The sequence below is a fragment of the Atractosteus spatula genome, chromosome 21 (genome assembly GCF_055471065.1).
Source record: "Atractosteus spatula isolate fAtrSpa1 chromosome 21, fAtrSpa1.hap1, whole genome shotgun sequence".
Classification (NCBI taxonomy): Eukaryota; Metazoa; Chordata; class Actinopteri; order Semionotiformes; family Lepisosteidae; genus Atractosteus; species Atractosteus spatula.
Window position 1 is genome coordinate 5,450,580 of NC_142726.1, and position 22,911 is coordinate 5,473,490.

The 22,911-nt window shown below is 47.1% G+C and overlaps 2 protein-coding genes across 3 annotated transcripts in view; both read right to left on the reverse strand.

Annotated features, from left to right (window-relative positions):
- The window catches only part of sntb2 (syntrophin, beta 2), a 52,015-nt gene extending 45,063 nt beyond the window's left edge, over positions 1-6,952 (reverse strand). Inside the window, exon 1 of the mRNA XM_088938949.1 lies at positions 6,061-6,952. Coding sequence (XP_088795075.1) covers positions 6,061-6,778 — 718 coding nt within the window. The 5' untranslated portion in view covers positions 6,779-6,952. The remainder of the gene's footprint in view (positions 1-6,060) is intronic.
- Positions 6,953-9,314: 2,362 nt separating this feature from the next.
- Positions 9,315-22,911, reverse strand: part of spire2 (spire-type actin nucleation factor 2) — a 29,001-nt gene continuing 15,404 nt past the window's right edge. The window contains exons 4-16 of one of the 2 annotated variants that reach the window (XM_088938950.1): positions 22,806-22,886; positions 20,997-21,161; positions 18,906-18,992; positions 18,238-18,361; positions 17,603-17,772; positions 17,145-17,183; positions 16,521-16,728; positions 15,810-15,949; positions 14,298-14,435; positions 13,445-13,512; positions 12,430-12,457; positions 11,022-11,119; positions 9,315-10,726 (exon numbers count right to left, since the gene is read on the reverse strand). In XM_088938950.1, coding sequence (XP_088795076.1) covers positions 10,513-10,726; positions 11,022-11,119; positions 12,430-12,457; positions 13,445-13,512; positions 14,298-14,435; positions 15,810-15,949; positions 16,521-16,728; positions 17,145-17,183; positions 17,603-17,772; positions 18,238-18,361; positions 18,906-18,992; positions 20,997-21,161; positions 22,806-22,886 — 1,560 coding nt within the window. In that variant the 3' untranslated portion in view covers positions 9,315-10,512. The remainder of the gene's footprint in view (positions 10,727-11,021; positions 11,120-12,429; positions 12,458-13,444; positions 13,513-14,297; positions 14,436-15,809; positions 15,950-16,520; positions 16,729-17,144; positions 17,184-17,602; positions 17,773-18,237; positions 18,362-18,905; positions 18,993-20,996; positions 21,162-22,805; positions 22,887-22,911) is intronic. The other variant, XM_088938951.1, reaches the window with a different exon arrangement.

Here is a 22,911-nt window from a genome sequence, read left to right on the forward strand (position 1 = left end):
GGCCAGACGCAGACAGAGGAGGTTGTTATTTATTCCATGGACTTAGAAGTGTTGTTGGAAAAGTGGGACTGCTCCAGCAACGCTTGGCGTGCTCATTTTAAAAAGGCAGGGGGCTGTGGATTTCAGCAGCTGCCTGCACTGTGAACAGTTCGATGGGTCCCGTTGCAGTCACTGGCTCAAAGGCACTTGAGGGGCAAGGAAATGACATCACATCACATTTTAGGCAGATTTCTAAACAAACGTTATGCAGACTGCAGCAAAACGAACCACACGCAGTAATTCACACGCTCCGAGAGGAACATAAAAATACAATAGTCTATGACTATATTAGGTAACAAGAGTCTTGGAATTTAAGATAAAAAGCCTTTAAACTACTATTGGCTACGCACTACGTTAAACTGGGTTCCACAATGGACAGCAAAAGTATTGTATTCTTTTGTTTTCTGTCCAATTGAAACTACTTTGTCTCTCTACTAATTGCTGTCAGTGCTTTAGTCAGGTTTTAGGTCTTACACAACACGTAGAAATGCTAGACGAGCTGTGCATTGACCTACAGGAGGCTTCAATAAGACATGTTAAAATAAAATTGTTTGAATCTCAGTCTTTTGTATCTCCCTGGTCCCTTAGAGCTATCGGGCACAAATTCCCTGAGGACTTCCAGTAAGTAAATAATTCTGGGGGACAGAAGTGAAACGCTTCACAAAATACCCCCCAAAAAAGTTTCTTCTCAACATTGAAATGGCAGCTCAGCAATAAATCAAGGAAACCTGGGAAGAATTTCCTGATTTTTGCGCAAGCTGCATTCCCAACCGACAGGCACTGAAAGCTGTTTAACAGCACGCGGCTCTTATCTCACCTTTATTAATAAGCATTTCATCATCCAACTTGGAACTTGTGCAAAAAAACCAAGTGCCTAGAAATGGGGGTTTTGTTGAAAAACATGTTCCTGACGAGAACAGGCAGTGAGAGAGGCCTTCTTTCAAAATATTCATATACATCTAGGCTATTGTCAAAACTAACTCAATGCTCTTCTTCAAGGTTAACAGCAGTGTATTTTAGAATGAGATTTCGTTCTTTGGGAGCCCATAAGAAGTCACCCAGCTGAGCTGCTGAGGCACAGACTTCGAACCCACCATCCCTGCACGTCTCTTTGCAGTCGATGAAAGATCAGGTCATCCATTTTGCAGTATCTAGTTTGAAGAATGTTGCCAGTATTTGAGGGTGTGAATCCTTGAGCCTTCAAACACAAAAGTCATTTAACAAACTACAAATGATCCAAGATGGTCCAAGCTCTGAATGAAAGAAAGGCATAAAAATTAAAAGAATGACTCTGGGCAGAAATAAGAGTGTAAAATCATATCATCAGACTGAACATAGCATGAAGATGGAATCAAGAATTCAAAAATGACATACCCCTTTTTCTGACTGAGGAACAAGAATCGATTCGGTAAAGCAGTAACAATAATTAAACCTCTGCGGCTTTGTTCCTATTCTTATTGTTGTGAGCGTTTTTTTCATGTCAAATACCATTGGCTTTCAATATGCAAAGCCCAATCTCTGTGGCAGCAGACGAATCTGTAGCCAATTCATTTGGCTAAACAAATTCTACAAACAAATCACATGGAGTCAGGGACGGTTTGTTCCTGGCTCCCAGCATTAGGAAATCTTTAAGTGGAGAAACATCTGCTTCAGGATAAAGAGGTCAATAAAAAAAAAACAAGGAATGAATAAAATAGGGATTAAGCAGCCCTTTTAATGAAAGGGGATTTAGTTTTAATAATCTGGGTATTACAGATCTTTGCCACCAGTCAGTATTCGTGGTAATCTGTTTAGACACCAAGCATTTGTTCGCCAAAACAAATGGGCTAAACTTAATGTATTTCCTAGTTTCATATCCTGGGCCACTTAATCCAACAAAAGTCTCCTTCTGGAGTTCCCTCAGACCTACGGATCCATTTATGGATCGGATACTCAGGCAAATCAATGTAGGACGATCTGCACTGCCTGAGGTACAATCAGTCAGGTCAGCTATACAAGAGCAGCCTTTGTTCATTTCTACAGATACAGAACATCACTTGCAAGACTACAAAGTACAGCCCTGTTAGGATAAGCTTTTATCCTAAAACAAAGTGGATAAAAATTCAGTATAAGATCTCTGCAGAACAAGACAGACTAAGACAAATTCACAGGAGTGTACATTTGTTCCATTCTTGCAGCTGCCAGAGTGAAATATATTGTAAATTGCCTAAACTTAATAAAATCCCCAAATACCAAAACAAATTTTCTGTGACAGCCTTTCACAGAACCAAGGCTGATCTGCACTAGGGACAACCTAATACTCCTACTCTTATGATTTTCTGCTCTTTACCTTCTTTTCCACTGATCTCTGCCAATACCGTTTTCCTCTTAATCTTGTGCCAAATCTTAACAGCAGTCGTGTTCAACACTTAACACCTTTGTCAGCTCTTTAACAATACTGGTGCACAGAACACAAGGCACTCAACTGAGCTAACAAGTCACTCGTTCAATTACACCCACGGGCCGTTTCAAAATTGGTTTCTGCATGTAAAAACATAATAAAGGTTACCAGAGAGAAGATCTTCCTCAGTCAGTTACTGGAGGAACTTAAGGATCTGAAACTCACATCCAGCTATAGATTCTTTTTGTTCAAGAACCCAGGGAATCCGTTTCAGACCCCAGGCAATCGGGCTATATGATTTATATGATTTCAGTCTACCATGCAGGGAAGCAGGAAAGGTTGTACTTTGTCTAAATGCGCTTAACAGAGTAAAGCCAATATTGATTAAAATCTGTAGCAAGAATGCACCAATTTTATTCATCGTTATCAAACCAGATACAGTATGATATCCTAAATACGAAAACAGCTGAAACCAGAACACTACCAGTAAACACAGCATGAAAACAAAGTGACCTCAGGAGACTGTGTCTGGTGAGACTATGCAGAGATCGCGCGAGTTGAGCCCAACCTCCTGGGGGTTCCCCTACCTGGGCATCACAGCACCTGGGTTTACCTGTGTTTTATTTAACATGATTCATTTAAAACCCATCATCTTACAGTAGCAGTTACAGCACGTTTCTCACCCTTTTGGCATCATTACAGAACTGACACTCTCACGTCGCACGGGTTAAGCCTGAAATGGATTAGGTGAGTAAGTGGAACTGACTGTTAGGTAAGTCTTTGCAAAGAAGAAGGGATGGAAACAGGCCTGGGAATACATGCAGTAAAACAGCAATCATATTCAGCGTCTTCCCCACGTTCCACCTCCTCCGACAGAGCGATAAATGCAACAAAACCCACGCACACAGGCCCTCAGGCACGGTACCGAGAAATCAAGTCGCACACCCCCAACCCCACCCCCAGCCTCGGCCAATGCAGAGGAGTGTCTCAGCAACGACGGAGTGCTAATTCCAGATTAGTGCTTTCTCTTAGCCCGTTAAGACGGTATTATGTAACAGAACAGGAGAACTAATTATAAATATGTCAGCGCTCCTGTAGTGCAGGGGCACATTCTGCGACTTCACTCCTTTCTTTTTAAATAGAAGTTCCAAGGGTCCCTAAGCAGGTTAATTGCACTGGCGCGTCCCCCCGGACTAGCAAACTGCCTCCTCTCCTCCAGCCCCAGCACACCGAACGCCATCGTGACGGCCAGCAGGGACGCCCGGACTCGAACCTGTGACCACGGACTTCATTCGGCCAGCACGCAGGCAGGGGACGATCCCGCAAGAGTACCGGGAAGGTCAAGCCAGGGTGCCGGTGGGATCAACCCTCCGGTCATTACCAACGGAGCTGCCAACAGCTTCAGGCACAAGCCAGGGTCCGAGCCCAGGTCCATCCCAGTGAAAAAGAATGGGATCAGGACAAGAGGGTCCAAATTTTGTCCTCTGCAACCACCATTCCAGGAGCTAGGGAGAACACTGCAGATGAATATAATCGTGCTGTCTGATCGCATTCCATGACTTCTGCCATTATAAAAGAACATAGGTCAGTTGCTTCCAGTTCCACCTAAGGTTTGACCTTAATAGTTACACGATGATTTAAAGAGGATTTGAAACCAGAGGACAGCAGCACTCTAGGATAAGACACAGGAGCCACTCGATTTTGGAAAAGCATTCTTTATTGCTTTCCTTGAATATGAGAGGTATAATGGAAAGAACGGTGGGGACGGGAGAATTTCTCTCTCGCAGCGCTGGGGCCCTGGGTTCAGTTGCTGGGGTGCTATCTACACGGAGTTTGCATGTTCTCCTCGTGTTTATTGGGGTTTCCTCCCCCAGTCCAAAAATATCTTAATAGGTTAACTGGCTTCTGCAACTTTGGGCCCCGGTGTGAGTGTGAGCATGCTCGTGCCTGTGTGTGCCCTGCGATGGACTGGTGTCCCATCCAGGGTGTACCCTGCCTTACGCCCACTGCTCGCCGAGATAGGCTCTGGCTCTCCAGCAGCACTGCATTGATAGAAGCGGTTAGAAAACGGGTGGACAGAAAGGACTGTACAACTGCAAGGACAGGACACCGGCTGTTTTTATTTCAGACACATAGACCTGCAGTTGGGACGACGTGAGGGCATGGAGGTTAGTGCTGGCGGCCGCATCACAGCTCTTGGACCCTGGCTTCGATTCTGAACTGAGGTACCGTGTGTCTGGTGTTTGCATGTCAGCCCACACAAATAAGGGGGGGGTTTGAGTTTCCTCCCACTTTCCAAGGACATGCTGTCTGCTTTAACTGCTATGTCTCCAGCAGGGTGTCTGCTTTCCCAGACAAGACTTGAGTGTTACATTGTAGATACAGGCTCAGCAGGAACAGCAGTGAAGAGGAGCACTGTAGAAGCCTGTGCACTCGCCTCCCACCTCACGTCACACACTCCAGTGAATGTGGTAGGAATGGCACGAGAAACTGTCTACCGTAACCTCAAAACGAAGGACAAGGCTCAGAACGAGTTTCCTGTCCCACTTTTCCAGATAACTAGGCTATACTATGAGCCCAGAACATGATGAAAGGCAGTACATACTGTTATCTGCTACGCAAAGAAGGACAAAGTAGATCAGCGCAAAATATTTGTATAAAATCCCCCCACACACACACACATACAAACACACACTTATACCAGAACACCGTGTAGGAAGTACACTGGAAAAAAATGCGTGAAATGTTTAACCACGAGAACAAATGACTACTGTGAAATGTTCTCCAAAACACTGGGTTTGACGGCGACGTACTTCCTGTCAGAGCTCGACAGAGAAGCACCGCTGCAATTCGGTACCAGCTGGTGTGAGGAGGGGGACAAATTGGTCGATCAAAAGCTCATTAATAGTAGGGCGGTGGCTCCAGTTATTAACTACACACGTCGAAGTCGCCAGCACGACCAGCCTCTGCTTTGCAAACCCCGCGGCGCTTTAACGAGCGTGTCATGCTGGCGAGCTGTTTCAACATGTACTGTACATCAGATCACTCACCTCCAGATAACGACGGGATTTAGGGAGAAAGGCGCATGGATTTGAAGACTGAAATAGGGTCTTAGACGGGATCTTGAAACGACCAGCAATATAAACAGAATAGCGCCGTTTGTCTTGCTTACATAAATCTTTAAGGAAGGCGAGTATACACTGAAATGCTCGAGTACCCAGTGGACCCTTCTCTGGCAAGTTCGAGCATGAAGGTATCCCACCAGCACTTCTGCATTCAGTGTAAAACAAGGGAGCAACATTTTCTAAACCGTGCAGCGGCCCTGCATCACGTAAAATCTGTTCAATTGACTCGCATCTTAAGCATTTACGATTCCCACTTTAAATGCAATTGACACTCCGTGAGCCCCGAGTTTCGTTGACGGATTGAGGCATGCCGCAGTCAAAAACACTTCAAAGAAGCTCGTCTCGCTACTTCATCTCTGTGCACACACACACACAAAAAAAAATAATGATAACCTCCGCGCTTCCCAGTTTTACGCGCACAACTTCGGTCCCAGCCGCGAAGTCCGCGCACAAACCTTTCCAACCACCGCCGTGGCCTAACGAGGTGAATCCCCGAGATCGTCTGCGATCACGTACCTTCCAGAGTCACCTCCTTGCCGGCCTTTTTCAGCGCCTGCACGGCCTGATCGTGCGTGGCTTCCCGCAGGTCGTTGCCGTTGACCGACAGGATGGCATCGCCGACCCGCAGCGCCCGGCTCTGGTCCGCGGCGAGCCCGGGGAAGATCTTGGAGATGAGAATGGGCATGCGGTTCTCCCGTCCCCCTTTGATGCTGATGCCGAGCCCGCCGGACTCCTGCTTCACCACTCGCACTCTCCGCACCGCCTCGGAGCCGGCACTTTCCAAGCCGAGGTTGGTATCGCCCAGCCTCAGGGGTCCGGTGCTGCTGAAGCTTGAGCCGGGGCTGCCGTAACTGGAGCCGGGGCTGCCCAGGTCGGAGCTGGTGCCGTTGTCTTGAGCGATCCTGCCCGAGCCCGGGCTGCCGAAACCGTAGCCCGTGTCGGTCTGAGCCCGACTGACCCCGCCGCTCGCCGGGCTCCCGGTGCGTCTCAGCGCGCCGTGGTTCGGGTGCTGGTTCTGCGTCCGGGCCGGTCCGCCCGACTCGGTCCCGTTCGACAACCCGTTCCACAGGCCCGGCGAGGGGCTGTAATCCGCACTGCCGCCCGGTCCGATGGGCTCGGCATCCGCTGTCAAAGTTAGGGTCTCACGGGTGAGTTCTGCCAGGACCCTAATCCAGCGGTCCCGGAGCAGAAGGTCCAGAAGTCCGTTCTTATCAGCTCTTGTCCAGACGGCCATCGTGGTCGTTTTCAAACTACGCTCGTCATAGTTGTTCAACTTTTCTTTCCCCCTTTTTCTTTTTATTAGCGCCAAGTTACAAACAAAACCCGTCACACCCACATACCCATTGAGCAGAAAAGTGCGCTGGAAGTCGAGTTGACTCGCGAAGGAAAATAAGAGGTTAGACCGACTTTTTTATTTATTCATGAAGGAAAGCCGAGGAGAGGAGAAGGGTAGGGGGGGGGTGGATAAAAACTTTACAACGGGGCAGGGTGAGACGGCGGCCAATCGTGGAAACGGGGCTGTTTATTATTCATAAGGAGGAAGGGCCTTTCCTGTCAAAAAATACCTGCTCCTGAACTACACGTGTCCGGCTGCGGGTCGGCGCATGTGGGCGGGAGGGCTGCGGGCCATGACCTCGACCAGCCAGCCGAAAACCATCCAGACGCGGCCGGGGACCGGCGGCTAACGCGAGCTGTCGCGATTACACACACAACTGGCGTGCTGTCGATCAATTAAGCAAGTAATGCGCTCCATTAAGGAGACCTCTAGCACTCGAGGGCTACACTTTCCTTCCAGATGTTTTCTAAATGACTGACTTTTACTTGGGATGGCGTTGTTAGTTTTGGCCAACACACCGCACTACAAAAACAACAACAACAACAACAAAGGATATTATAGCTGTAGAAAGAGTTCGAGAAGAGAGCACCCCTTGCCTCAGGTGTTTATCAGATAGGGACAGTTTAAGGGCGCTAAGTCATTTCCATCTCGATCAAAACTGAGTTGAAGGGGTAGAGATTTGAAGGTGTAAGGCAAGGCTGAAGGTTGTTTCCCGCTGGGTAGCACAATCACGACACAAAACCAGTGCCACAACCTGGGAGGGGAATTTATTTGGTACGGAGAATAGGAAACAATTCTTTACTCAAGACGGGCCTTCTCTCGCTCGCATCATTTTGAAATAGTATTTCCATAAAGTAAAAATAACAATAGCAAATCTCCCTCACGTGATCACATTTACTATAAATTTGGTGACAGTTTTAGATGAGTGGTCAGCAATCTGGACCTGCGACCAGGCTTGATCGAGTCTCCTGCCTTTGTGTTGTTTCAGTGAATAACCTGTCTGGTAATTGTAAGTGCAGACTTTATTTCAAGTGACATATACACTGCACTGTTAAGTACTGACAGTGTAGGCTCGGCGAAGTCCCACAGTTACTTAATATTGATCCAGAAGATCTCTCGTTGGCTCTTGAAGCGCATTTAAAACAGCGCGCAACAAATGTTCAAGTTTATGGGTCACTATTGCCACCTAGTGGCATAAAAATGCACAACATCTGATCGTGCTTGGCAGAATTATGGTAGACTTAAATTACCCTGACCCTCAAGAACACTCCAGTCTTCAAAAAGCCAAGCGTGTTCCTTCATGTTGTGGGAACTGAAACGGAATTTAAAACACTTTTGCAGCCATTCATCCAAGAGTTTGAGAGTTATTTAAAGTGAAAAGGATATTTTTTTTAGAAAATAGTTTCTAGCTCTCTATTTAATAGCTATCTCATTGTGTTTTGTTAGCACCATTGTGTATAAAGAAGTAAAATGATGATGGTGGTTGCTCTTACTGTCATTATTATGCATTAGATTGATAACTGTGTGGATAAGCCTACAGCAGAGCTCACTGAAGAGTTGCGCTGCATGCTGTGTGAATGTCTTGTTAATGTCTTGTCTGATGACAGCTTTTGCTCAGTTGAACAAAGCTCTTTTCCAGGTTTTATGTACTGTATTCAATGAAGTGCCACACCCATAAACATTCAGTGACCTTGGAAGAAGTATGAACGTTTGACAGAACAAACAAAAAATATAACTGCTGCGGTGAAGATCTTGAAGGGTCGGTAGGCAGTTTGTGCTTGTACCATGCGATTGGTGATCATGAACTTTGTGTTATATTAGCACCTTGATTTATGTGGAAAAATATATTTTAATCATGTACCTCCTAGCATAGCTTCGGGAATGCTCAGCCGAGGACTAAATTGAATGTTCAAGGGAGAACACGGATTTTACAAATTAATTTTTTATAACGTTTTTTATTAAACGAGTTGCAACTTCATTTGTAGCAGAAGAACTTTATGGGACCTCATACAAATGCAAATACCTGCTGACAATGATTAAATACTATACTGCTTTTAGGGTAATTCTTACTCTTCAGTTTCAAAATTATTCTCTTTAGTTTTATTTCCAGTACATGCAAAAATGTAGGAAACACATTAAATTATTGTACTTGCTTGAATCAAGGGTCACTTTCGGACAGATTTTATATTTTTACAATTGCGTTGACTTGGTATAGCTGGGATTCAGACTCGCGTGTGTCTCATGTCAACAAGACTCACTCTTGACATCAGCTGAGGATCTTGAAGCTCTGGACGTGACTCAAGACTCTTTGGAAACATCCGAGTTAACCTGAGCAAGTCTGACTTGACTACAGCTCTCCATGATGGTATACTGTTCGCTTGATCAAAAGTAACGTGGATTGAAAATGGTCACAAGGCAGACACCAGGCCATGTAGATTTATTGCAGCTTAATTTTATTAAGTGTTTACAAGGTTCTGACATGAAAAAAGGCTTTGCACCATCATGTCTTTAAACCGGCCGGTGAAAGCAAAATACTGCAAACGTGGAAGCTTTCTAAAATTAGTGCAGCTATCATTTTGCTCAATATCCTTCCTTGCAGAGGAAAATACCTAGATAAAACGTAACCAGTTCAGGTCACATCCACTCAGGATAGAAAGAAGAAAAATCTCCAAATAATTTTGAAAAGCAAAAAAAGATTGTGATAGAGTACACCAGTCAATAAAAATATGATTCCGACATTCAAATTCCGAGGTCTGAATGAAAAAAAAAGAAAAAAGACATTTTCCACCAACAGAGATTGAATTATGATACAGATGTTTTCACCATGGGATTTCAGAAGCACCTGGATGACAATACTCATACGAAGCAGAAGAGCTTTCCCGAGATGATTTCTAAAGTTCTCGTTTCACTTTTGCACAGGTCCTGCACAGTCGAGCAGCGTGAACTCTCAGCTCTCTGCAGCGGGATGACAGAGACAGCCCTGACACCCCTTGTGAGTTCTGTTAATGTCAACCGCCTCTGCGTTTCATGCTCTTGTTGAAACAGGTGGGCGCAAGACACAGAGTAGGTCTGCTCGCAGACTCTCATTTGGATACAGACGATGTGGCAAGCTGTGTTTTTCCACGTGGACTTTTTGATGTCCAAAATAAAGAATAACAACTGTGAGGCAATGACCTCCACAGATTTTAGGGTCACATTCCCTTGCTCCTCATTTCTTCTCTCTTTGGCCCCGCTTTTAGGGTGACAAACCTTCACCCCTCCTCTTTACCAGCGCTCGCATCGCAAAAGCAGCACTTACGTCTTGGGGAAGGCAGACTCCAACACATCCCGACGGGTCAAGTGCCGATTCCCCTTGGGGGGCTTATTTTGCGCGTGCGGGGTCAAGTCTGTTTAAAACGTACTCCGATGACGTTTTAAAAAAGAGGTTATAATAGGCGATTGGAGCAAATGAATCACAACTTCAGACAGAGAACAGCCGCAAACGTGAGGCGTTTGTCGTGAGAACCAGAAGACATTCACGCGCGGTTGTAACTCGTACCATGCCAGAAGAGGAACATCGAGGTTTATTTCAGTACACAAATGGCGCTATGTTTTTCTTTCAGGGAGGGCGTATGGCGTGAAAGGCAAGCACTTTATTGGAACTTGGCACCTCTCCCAGGGCCCACCCTGACAACCTGGGCTTTCTTGGGAGTGTTGTTCAGGATGTCCAAGCTCTTCCGGCTGGAGGTGATGACGTCGCCCACGAACTTGGCGCACTCCGAGCAGATGTCCTTCAGGCTGCAGCCGTTGGCGTAGAGGTGGGGGAACTCCTCTTCCACCGAGCGGCTCGTCAGGCTCCGCAGGGACCTGGAGCAAGAGCAGGGAAGAAGCGCTGTGAGGAGCGTCACTGTAAAGTGAAGATACCTTTCAGGATCATGGCGACTGCAGGCATATGATTTGCCATGAATTCTAGGTAGGAATATTAATAATCTCTTGGTGTTTCCCAAAGCTGAGAAGAGGAAAGTTGGCTATTCTGATTATATTAATATTTGTTATTCTAACAATATAAATGTTCATTCCCTATTGCAGTTGTCCAAGACGTAGTGGCAGGATCTCTCAGCTGGCAGGAGGGACAGGAGCCAGGGCTAGCCAGGTAACTTACTGAAAGACCTCTCCCTTCCTGGGGTGGCTGACTGTGCCGGTCTCAAAGCCCACGGTGTAGACGGGAATGTGGGCCAGCTTCTTGGAGGGGATCTTCATCTGCACAACAAAGAAGACCACGCTGACACCACCACTCACCGCAGCCTCGCAGAGGCACTAGTTAAAACAGTGGGAAGCACCTCCGCACAGGTTAGGTTATAGTCTCCAACTTTCAACTGCACAGCAACGCATGTGATGGGGAATCAAGCACACTGAGTGATTATAAAATTCAGATTCAAGCGTTCACTGCGCAGGGGCTCCTGAGGGCTCTCGATCACTTCAGTTGTGCTCCCAGTACAGGTTAAAGATACGTCCCGTCCATCACAAGTTCAAGTCTGGGCCATGTGACTGGTCAGCGGAGAAAGGATTTCCCATGGAGCACTGCACAATAGACTCTTCTGGCGAAAGACTGACCCCTGTGACTTCCCCGTCACCTGCAGCCTTGGAGAGTGATGTCAGTGAGGGACATCCTGCTCCTCCAATCAGAGGTTCAGGAGGCCAGTGGTGGGCGGGTTAGAGGAGATGACCACACCAGGAATTTTTCATGTTTAAGGATAATTTACATGAATGATTTGGCGTAACGTATTTACATTATGCATATATTATACAAAATGCAATGCAATACTACATATTGGTCTACATTACCACTACCCACTACATTGGTCCCTTGTTGCTTTGTGGGAAACATAAGAATAATAACAAACAATAGGAAGACATTCAGCTATCTAGCCCATTTGGTTTTAATAGTTAATTGATCTTAGGAGCTCATCCAGTTGTTTCCTGAAAGAGGCTAGGATGTTGGCTTCAACAACATGGCAGGGCAGCTTGTTCCATACCCCCACAACCCTCTGGATAAAGCAGTGCCTCCTGTTCTCACTCTTAAATGCAGTGTTCGTTCGGACAGTTCATTGTCCTAAGTCTTCTGGGTTGACTTTGTCACAGTTTGCCCTTTGTGATTTTGAATAGTTGTAGTTGTCCCCTCACAGTCTTGTCTGTTCAAAAATAAAAAGCTTCGGTTCTTTCAGCCTATTAGTGTAGGATATTTCCTTAAGGTCCAGAATGTTCTCTGTACTGGGAAGAAGGCTCACAATGTGCACAAAGACTAAATAAGGACCATTAACCCTTATGAAAAGAAGAACTACTAAATTGAACCATTACACATCAGATAATCCCCAACAGATAAACAGCCGACCAATGCAGGTAGGCTGTGCGGTATGTATGAGTGAGAGGGTTCGAATCATTGTCTAAACAAGGAGACTCACAGGATTGTTTTTCTTCTTTTGATTGGCACCACCTTATTACTTTTGATCTTGCACTGCAGTGTTTTCTAAGATTTGTATAAGACATCTGTCATTAAAATCATGCCCTACCTTCACACTGCATGATCCACACACCGATCTGTCAGAAAAAAAAAAACACACAAAACTGAAAGGCAGTACCAGTGACCAGGACAAGACTGCTACTCATCACACTGTCCACACTTTCTCCGCAGAAGCGCTTTCTTAGCAAGGCGGCCTGACAGAACAGCTTGGATTTATCTGCAGGACCTGACTGGCTGTTGAACTGCTCGGATCTGCTGCTCTCCCAGCTCACTGATCGTGTAAGGCTGCCGCTTCTAAACGCTGGTAACAATTGCGTTCTGACCACTGAGGCAGGGTATTTGCCTGGTGAAATAGTTCAGAGATCATTTGAAATGAAAACAGCAACACTCTGTAGCTCTCCCCTGACATGCACTGTACTGCATTTGCTTTCAAACTGCTCACTGATTTATTGCCCGTGATTCCCTGTACCTCAGCGTAGAACACACTGTACTTTTTTTACACATTTTGACTTCTGTCACTTCTGTTCATTTATTGTATTTTTTAGCCAATTGCATCCCTTGTACAGCAGGTTGCCACAGATACAACAGTCAGACAGACCAAACTTGACCGTTTTCACTTGTTTCAGGCAAGCCTGGCCAAAAGGTTGTGTTGTGTCTGTTCCAAAATAAAAACAATTACATTGTTGAAGCAAATATGACCAGGGCATATCACTGTACAGAAAGCTGCTGACAGAGGACTTTCAATTCTTAAGTGAACCCTCTCACATAATTATCAGTCAGAATGAAATATATAGACAGATGTTGTAAGATCTCATGAACTGCTCATTATAATGGAGAGGATGTTTAATATGGCGTGTGCTTTTACTGTAGATTCACTGCCTGTTCTTGATGGAGAACGTACTGTGAACACACTCTAGAGGGTGATGCAAGTCCACCCAGACTGGCTTTCTTTACAAAGCTGCAGGGAACACCCCTGCCACTGCCAGCTCGCTTCATTAGAGATCTGTACCTGTTTGTGTTTATTGGCCGATTCTCGCTTTGCTTTCCCACATCCTTCCACTTACCTTTTGCACAAGAGACACGTGGATGGCCAGGAGAAGAGTGGGAACTTCGCTCTGCAGCAGCAGCACACCTGTGTGGGCACAAGCACCTCCACATGAGCGCACAGAGGGACTGCACAGCACGTCCGGGCCCCCGTCAGAAGACCCCCAAAGACACGAGGCCTATCGAGAGCTGCGGTGGCTGTGTGCTCTGTTTCACAGGCACCTCAGCGGTCAACAGCCTTCCTCCGCCCAATATCTGTGGCCATGCTGAAGTGTTTTCTTTCTAAGAACTTTGTGTGGGGTCTCTGTGTGAGATCTGTATGGCCTGCTTACCCCATGTTTACACTTCATCAGTGTTCCCAGTGCTGGTCCTGGTGACCCACACACCTGCTGGGTTGTGTTCCACACGTTCAGACCCTTCACTGACCTAATAAGAATACGACTCATGTTGGAGCTTTAACCAGTGTGTTTTGTAAGTAAAATAAAAGCCAAAACTTGTGACCAGAAACAAAATGTAAATGTTCCAATGAAACAGCTTCTTAGATCAATTAAGGCTTCAGTGATCTCATGAAGGTGGGCTGGAATGAAGACCAGCAGGTGTGTGAGTCACCAGGACCAGGACTGGGAACTTGCACAGCTGTGCAGTTTTCTTTGACTTGCCAGTGGTAGAGAATAAAGCCAATATTGTTTTTAAAAAAATCAAATTATCTTCTTCATATTGCTTCAGCAGCCTTGCTATGTGAATCATGTTTTATCACCAATCAAAAGCATCAGCTTGAACACTGGGCTGCAGCAGGCTCTTCCAGGATATTTCCATTCTCAGTATGGCTCGAACCCTGATGGAGTCCCCCACACTCATGCCTCAGACCCTCACCTTGCCTTTCCTCAGGTTGTTGTACAGCTCCTTACTCTGCAGGAACTTCTCCAGCTCTGCCTTCACCAGCACCTTGCGCACGTTGATGACCTCATCGACGGTGAGGGCCAGGCTCTCCACAGGGTGGCTGAACTCCTCCTGGGGAGGGAGGGGCAGGACCAAAGTCAAGCAGACAGACGTCACTGACAGCAGGGTGCCCCAGCCCCTGGGCTGCAGTTACTGAACCAGGTAACTTACTCAGCCCTCCTTGTGATATGTGCAGGACTCATAGATATGACCATCAAGAGTCATGAATGCAAGTCACGTGGAAACTTTTACTGCTACAAATACAGCATAAAGGTTGCAGAACATAGTGTGGATGTTGGGAAGCATGTGGATTCCAAGGCAACAAAAAAAAATGCCAAGGAGCTGTTCTCACAAGCAGCTGCTCCAGCTTTGAGGCTGGTTTTAATCCTAGTAACCATGTGATCCATGGAAGTTGTAATCCAAAATGCCTTACCTGTTCACAAACTGAGCAATCCGACATATACATGCAGCTTGTCAAACTTGGCATGATTTGACCTGCTGTGCAATGGAGCATTGCCATCCTTTGTTTTAATGGGTTGTTTTCCATCCATTTTCTAATGGCTTCATCCACTTCAGTTGGAGCCTATTGGATTAACTTCCACCGGACAATTCTATCATTTTCATTCCCAGGATGACCAGTTATATAGTGAAGTTGTCCTGGGACTTTACATCACATTCTACAGATACCTCTAGTCTGGAAAGAGCCCAGAAGAGGAGCAAATGCTCATGTTAAGACTGAGCTGCTGAAGAAATTAACACAAAAAAACTTTCCATTCTTACATCTTCAGTGGGTCATGGCTAATTCACACTGAAAAATGCAGTAGCTCATGATGAAGCAAGAATTAAAAGCCCCATCATTGAAGATGATAAAACCTGTATCCAGGGATCTGGGCTCTGGTAATCTCTGCCCAGAGTTAGTGCTCCGTATAGATTAATGAGGTATGCCCGAAGCTAGAAAAGCCATTAAAACTATAGAGATCACTGGTTATTAAATGCATTATTCACCAATAATGAATTTAGCAAAGAAACATGCAGAAGAAGCACTGCTTGAATTAATGAGTTACTTGCCAAAAAATTAGATTAAGAGCTTTAAATAGAAAATGTTTAGTGCTTAACTCCCAGTCTTTCATGCATTTCTAACAAAAGAAAATTCAGCAGTTAGCCATTCATCTGCTTTTCAAGCAATTACTGTAATAAGCAGCTGCTTACTTCCTAGCTTATTCTACACTGTAACCCAGTCACAAGGTTAAAAAACAATGAGATGCAGATGCTATGGCATCACTTATTTATCAGAATTACATTGGAGACAAGGTATGGCGGAGTATGTTATTCCTGACTCCCACAGTGCTTTGCGTAAAGAAGCGCTTCCTGTTGTCAGTTCTCCATGCGCTTGCCCATATTTTCCATGCGTGTCCTCCGGTTCCAGTTTCAACACAACGTACTCACCATCCACTGGTGTCTGGACCCCTGCTTGGAAGGGGAGCTGCCATCGGCCTCGGTCCGCTCCTCCACCGAGCTGAGGGACCCCCGGCCGGGAGAGAACACCCCCTGGGGGCGAGCCGCTCGGCCTCTTACAGGAAAGGACACTGCGGGCACAGACACACAGCACGCGCCAGCAGCGTGAGCACTGCCGCCTCACCGAACCAGCCTGGCATGCTTTCTTTTTGCCAAGAAAAAAAAGAGTTTGAAGGTGACTGTCTGTAGCGCGAGGACCCTGTGATAAATTATTTTTCACGGCTATGGACACAGCTACTGCCATTTCAGACTTGGAGGATTAGTTGATGTCATGTTTGTTTTCCTGGTTTTATTCATAATGGGTAACATTGCGTTTCCTGGTCTGTGTGGTAAAATATACCTCCCCAGTTTCTTTCTGACCTCAGAGGCTCTTCTGTCTTCCTCTTTTTTCAATCGTGCAGTTTTATTGTCAGTACAAGTACTGGACCACTGAACAATTGAAAATACTCTCTGTGACTAACCATGTTCAGTTGAGAAACAGAAATCAGGTTGTAACGCTATTAAATGGAAAGCCCCTACCATTACACAGATTGAGTAACACATTCAGAAAGCTGAAAGCCAAGAACAGGACCTTCTGAACTCTGCACACAGCAGCTGAAATAGGACAGACGGGATTTGTAACTGACAATTTGGCTCACTGACCCCGCTGATGGGTGCTCCCAGAGCTGTTGACCATGCTACGAGCCCGGAAGCGCTCCCCTCTGGAAGAGAGCTGCTCCGATTCGGAATGGGACAGAGCCATTTCACTCTGCAGCATGGCGATGTCGTGCTCGGAGAACGAGCGGTCCCTCTTCAGAGGCACCGGCGAGCTCTCCACCCTCCTCATGTCCCCACTGGGAGACTCCTCCTCCTGGAACACACAAGCCAGGAAACACCGCGGCTGTGAGGAAAGCTCTTTAATTGGGCCCGTTAAGCCATAACGAGCTGTTTCGCCTCGTTGAGAGCTGAGCTGGAATGCAAACCTGCAGACTGACCAGCCCTCCAGGACCAGCACTGCCCACCCCTGACCTGAGGGGTTCGAAAACTGCTCCTGGCAAAGTGCTGAAGCTCAGTCTGCTTGTGAAAGAATAGGAATGGGAACAGGAAGGAAACCTCTTCCCTCAAAAAAAGACCACAGATAAAAACCACCAATCAAGACGAGCCAAGCAGGAGCTGCAGGAGCTGAGGAAAGCAGCGCATCTCCTCAGGATCACAGAAGATGAAGGTGGAAGTGGTTGAAGGCTGAGAGTAGAGAACACACAGGAGCGTGCTCATGCGGGGACCCACCTGGGGGGCCTCATGGGAGTTTCCCTTGGGCCCTCGGCTCTAGAACGACAACACTGAGGCTTCAGAAATGGAGGACACACTACAGCTCAAGGGGACTCTCTGGCAACTACTTTTTAAAAAGTAGCCATGAATAAGTAAGATCTAGAAATGAAGGGGTAAAGGTAGAAGGTGTGGCGTGTGTTGTTAGTGCGCTATATAATATACTAAAACAACCCACACAGATGTACTGTTTAATATACTAATATAACCCACACTGATTTATTTTATGATATACTAATATTAATATAACCCACATTGATCTACTGTATAACATACTAATATAACCCATTCTGATATACTGTACTGTAGTATATAATATGGTATACTAGTATAACCCATACAGATATATTATATAGTAATATAAGGTACACATTTAAAATCAGATCACTGTGGTTCAAACTGACCCGGCTCTCCCTCACCTCTGATATGTTCATCTCCTCCATTTCGGCCAGCGTGGGGGCTTTGAGCAGGACCCTGGGCCGCGGAGGGGGCAGGCGGTTTCCGCCCTCGGGCACTGAGAGGTCGATGCAGGAGGTGGACTTGACGTCGCAGGTACAGGCATGGACCAGGCAGGGCAGAGAGCCGAAAGCTGAGCGTGGGGAGGGCAAGACACTGGCGTTAGGCGTCCCGGACCAAAGAGGGACAGCAGAAAGCAGTAGGGTGGGCTCAGAAACTGCTGAACAATCATGCACCGCTTATTTCATCCGTCCACTGCAAGACTCTCCACCAGCTCTGCAGTTTGTGTCTTAAAGCTGGGGTCAGGGTTTGATTCATGATACTGGTGTGGCTGCTTCTGGACTATGGAGCTCATCCACTACTCCTCCTTGAGCTAGATGGTAAACTAATACCTACACAGTGTACTATTCTAAACATGTACCTTTTTTAACTGATTTCAAGTCACCTGTAAAGATTAAGGCCAAGTTTAATTTTTCTTTCCAAAGCTGATTTGAAACACGATTAGCTTAAGAGGCCAGTCAGGGAACGCAGGAGGCGAGGCTGTGCTTCCTGCTGCAGACAGCAGGGGGAGCCCCTGCGGTAGCGATGCAGCGCGCACCTCTCCTGCCACAGCATGGCTGCTCCACTGGCTTCAGCTTCCTCTCCTGCCGGATTTCAGCCAGGATCCTCTCGTGCAGGGAGTGCTGCCTCTCCGGGAGGGGCCGCAGGCTGCGTTCGGACACCTGCCGGGAGAGAGGGAGATAGTGGGAGAGAGAGGGAGCGGGATAGAGGAAGGAGAGAGGGAGAGCTCAGACAGGGCTGCATTCTGACGGGCAGCCTCAGAAAAACCCAGCCGATACAAGGAAGCTTCTGCAGGAGGAAAAGGGCTTCTTGTGTAGCAGAAGATAAGAAATGTCTACACTGATATCGGCCCATCAGAGCGCTCCACTTCCCTGAATACAGTGAAACATCAGTACTGGGACAGTGAAGTGAAAATGTCACACAAAAACATTTTTGATCTTTCATGGTTAAAAATGTATGCACAAAAATATCCAAAAATAAAAGCAGACATTCTGTACTTTTGCCTCAGACTTATCTTTTGATCCGAAACACAAATTTAAACAGCACGACACAGCAAAAATGACTAATTTCATTTCGCTGGACCCATACCGCCACATTACACTGTGCAAGGCAATGTACCACAGCATCCAGCTCGGTGCTGAACTGTAGACTCTTGGTATTTCAACCAGAACAGCAGATAAGCACAGCCACGCCACAGTCACTCACTGGCTTCAGCGGAGGTCGTGATCTGATGAAATCCAGGATGAGTTCATGGGCATCCTTTTTCACTCGCGTGGGAATGTCACCGTCGACCTGGAAGAAAAACATTTCAATAACCTGCCTTCCTCCTGGGGCTTCAATTCCTAGTCCAAGCACACACTGCCACACTCAGTCCACAAGACTGCCTTTCCTATTCCTCGCTGAGATCCTTCAGATCTGGCGCGAGAGAGAGGCTCACACTGCCTCACGATGTGCTACACTACAACCGCTCTCCCATCTACCAACGTCTGTCAGCGGATCAGGGCTTACACTGGCTGTCCTAGCATGCTGGAGAACAGACAGGAGAGGAGGCTGCTCATACACTAAGACATGAAGATATTAGGTTAGGTTGTCATAGGTGTATACAAGCAACAGAAGCTGTCAAACAAGGAGAAATCAAGCCAAGGTGACTAAGTTTAAATTTGAACAACTTGTCTGCACATCAAGGTTAGGCTGTCAAGGAAGAAAAAGTGTGCGCAGAGGCTGCAGATGTTAAAAAAGTAAAACGATGATGTAATACCGAGTGGCCCTGTTCTTATTTTGGTGCCCTCCTCCACAGAATGAGAAAGTGGTTTTACATTTGAGTGGCTCTTTACTGACAGGTGGGCGAGCACTTCTAAATCTGACCAAGGCCCTCAGTCATCCAGCTTGTCTCTGCACAAGGGCGTGTTCCTCTTTCTTCTATAAACAGAGAAACAAGGCTGAAGCTGCTCTTCTGCTTAAAAAAATCAATTTCAATTAAACCACTAGGGAACTGGCCCTTCCAGACCGCTGCAGTGAGAAAATGATGAGCTGTCCTGCCAAAAATCTGTTTGCATTAGATAAGTTGCTAAGAGGTATTCTAAACAATATTTATGCTGCTTTTTTCCCTAACCTTGGTTCTAGGTGTCGTTTGTAAATGCTCATGACTTAAACTGTGATGATTTCAGCTAATGTGTTTGTTAATTAAATTACCAAGACCTGGGTTGTACTGAAGACTGGGTTTCTGAAATCCCTCCATGGTATTCAGAAGTGTAAGTAACCGGATCTTATACACAACACTCGTTGTAGGAGAATTTGAGACAACGTCACTCACAGCGGGGTCTGGCCATCACTAGTCACCTATCAGAGCTGCTAAGACAGAGACAAGGGAGCGAGTTAAGGAGAGGACTGCACAAGACTGAACTCGGCCTGCCAGACTTCATCGCTAACCTGGAGAAAAGTCAAAGCACCGAGAGCAGGAGCAGGTTAAAAAGGCTCAGGACTCCCAAGTGGTATGAACGGCAAAGGCGCTCGTTCGGTTCATTATCCAGCTGAGCCTCATGGGCCAGACATCAGGAGCCTCGGTCATATCAGCCAACAGCGGCAGGTACTGGACATGAACTGTGGAGCTTGGAGAGTCTCAAATGCCAAATGGCTCAGAGAGGAGGGCATGTCAGAAGAGCAGAAGAGTACGCTGGGGGTGCAGGGTGTGCAGGGGTGCTGGGGGTTCAGGGGTGCAGGGGTGGAGGGGCGCTGGGGGTGCGGGAGTGCAGGGGGTTCAGGGGGTGCAGGGGCGCTGGGGGTGCGGGATTGCAAGGGGCGCAGGGGGTGCAGGGGGTGCAGGGGTGCTGGGGGTGCAGGGGGTGCAGGGGGTGCAGGGGCGCTGGGGGTGCGGGAGTGCAAGGGGCGCAGGGGGTGCGGGAGTGCAAGGGGCGCAGGGGGTGCAGGGGGTGCAGGGGGTGCTGGGGTACAGAGGTGCAGGGGTGCAGGGGGTGCAGGGGCGCTGGGGGTGCAGGGGCGCAGGGGGTGCAGGGGTGCAGGGGCGCTGAGCGCTGGGGGTGCAGGGGTGCTGGGCTGCTGGGGGTGCAGGGGGTGCAGGGGTGCTGGGGGTGCAGGGCGCTGGGGCGCTGGGGGTGCTGGGGGTGCAGGGGTGCTGGGGGTGCAGGGCGCTGGGGGTGCAGGGGTGCTGGGGGTGCAGGGTGCAGGGGTGCTGGGGGTGCAGGGGGTGCAGGGGGTGCTGGGGGTGCTGGGGGTGCAGGGCGCTGGGGGTGCAGGGGTGCAGGGGGTGCTGGGGGTGCAGGGGCGCTGGGGCCTCACCATGACTTTGCGCAGCTTGTAGTTGCGGGCGCGGATGTCCTGCATGAGCATCTCGAAGGGCGTGAGGCGGAACTCGGTGGGCAGCGGGTCGAACTGCTGCTCCTGCACCTTCTTCAGCTTGACGCCGTGGCGCAGCTCGCGCATCAGCTGCACCCAGAGGCGGGCCTGCGGGCGAGAGGCTCCCTTCAAACTGCTTTCCCCAACAGCGTGTCCAGCCTCGGGCCTGTCATTTCACTCATGAATGACTCCTTTAAACATATTCCTTAACGTCACATAAATCGACGTGTGGCTACTGTTTACTGAAGTATAACGCAGGTCTTTTGTTTAGCTAGTGGCAAAAATACAAAAACAAAAATGAATCAGTAAGAACTCCAAAACCAAACATCACAAAGCAGGTTAGTTGCTCATAAGATCACGTCTTCCTTTATTGAGTTTCTCATTATGACCCATGTATCTCATTATCATTACAAACTCATCACCGCATTTCATTCCTCTACCTCCCTGTTTCACCTCCAGAGCTCTTATTGATTCAACTTTTCTTTCTCTTTCACTCTTTGCTAATTAAACAGAAGACTGGCATTTAATATCAGCACACAGTGGCCACCTGTGTTAATTAGAGGTCACAAGGACAAAGCCTCCCATTTTAATGATTTGCACAACATCAAGAGACCAGGTCGAATATAGTCAACTGCTTTGTGTGAGTTGCAAACACGCTTAACACTCAAAATCATCCACAAAGTTACATCTCTGTTGTGTGTACGATGCGTGTTTTATTGCAGGCAGTAAGAAAGTCATAGCTGTATGCAGGCAACAAAAGGTGTCAAACAGGGGGAAAAGGAGGAAGCTGAGACAGAATAAGTTTTAATTTTAACCACATGTGTGCACATCAGTTAAAGGCTTCAAGGTTAGGCTGTCTGTGTTCTGTAGGTTCTTCCCATTACTGACAGCGGTGCCTCGTGGTAAAGAATGTGCTTACCTCGCTCACACCTGGACCCCTCCTTAAACAGGAAGACACCCTGGTTGCACGGGCTTTGTCCACATAGTGTAACTATAGGATCAAGCTCCACCAGTGACTCGTTAGGCTTAATTGAGGAATTCTACTTTTCTGGGTCACATGCTTGTTGCTAGAGGCTTTACTGACTGCTGCGTATCACACCCACGTACAGGGCAATTTGGTCATTTTAAATCAAGAAATGTAAAATCCACATTGTGTTTGACTTCTTTTCCTTTCTTTTGTTGTTTTGTTGACTGTGCTGCAGAGGTGAAAGCCTCCTGATTGGGCCATCGTTGTAAATCAATCTGGATAATTAATTAATTGTGATGAGCTCTGTTGTACTATTTATATATTATTTATCATGTATAATATTTTGATCTTTTATTTATGACTTTAGCCCAGGGGACTTGGCACTTCCAATCCACTCCATTACAGGACTTTAAACAGTCCAATACAGTAATCAGCAAATTGGTCCTTAATTGTTTAATTAGCCCAGGCGTCAAAAGGAATCTTTTGACAATTAGGGATTAGCTGGAGAAAAGACTTGTAATACAAGGCAATTTCAAGGAGGACTACGTCTGTGTAACAGGTGGGTTGATTAGGAACGGCAAAAAAAATGGTGATGTTACTTCGTATCCAAATAAGGACTCCACTGAAGTAATTAAAATACATGAAAACCAGTCCTTGAGCGGCTGTTACACATCCCTGCTTTGGGGCCCAGTCAGAAAGTAGTAATTCTGCCATTTGTGAGAGTCATCTCACACTCGCAAGGTGTGGTTTCTATCGTCCAGCGTTTGGAGTCTGGAGGCTCTCACCCAGTCTGTGTTCCGGAGGTTGTCCAGCTCCGCTGCAGGCTTCCCCTCTGGGGTCTCTTCATCTCGGATTTTCTTCAGCATCTGAGAGAAAAAAACAGCAAGGGGT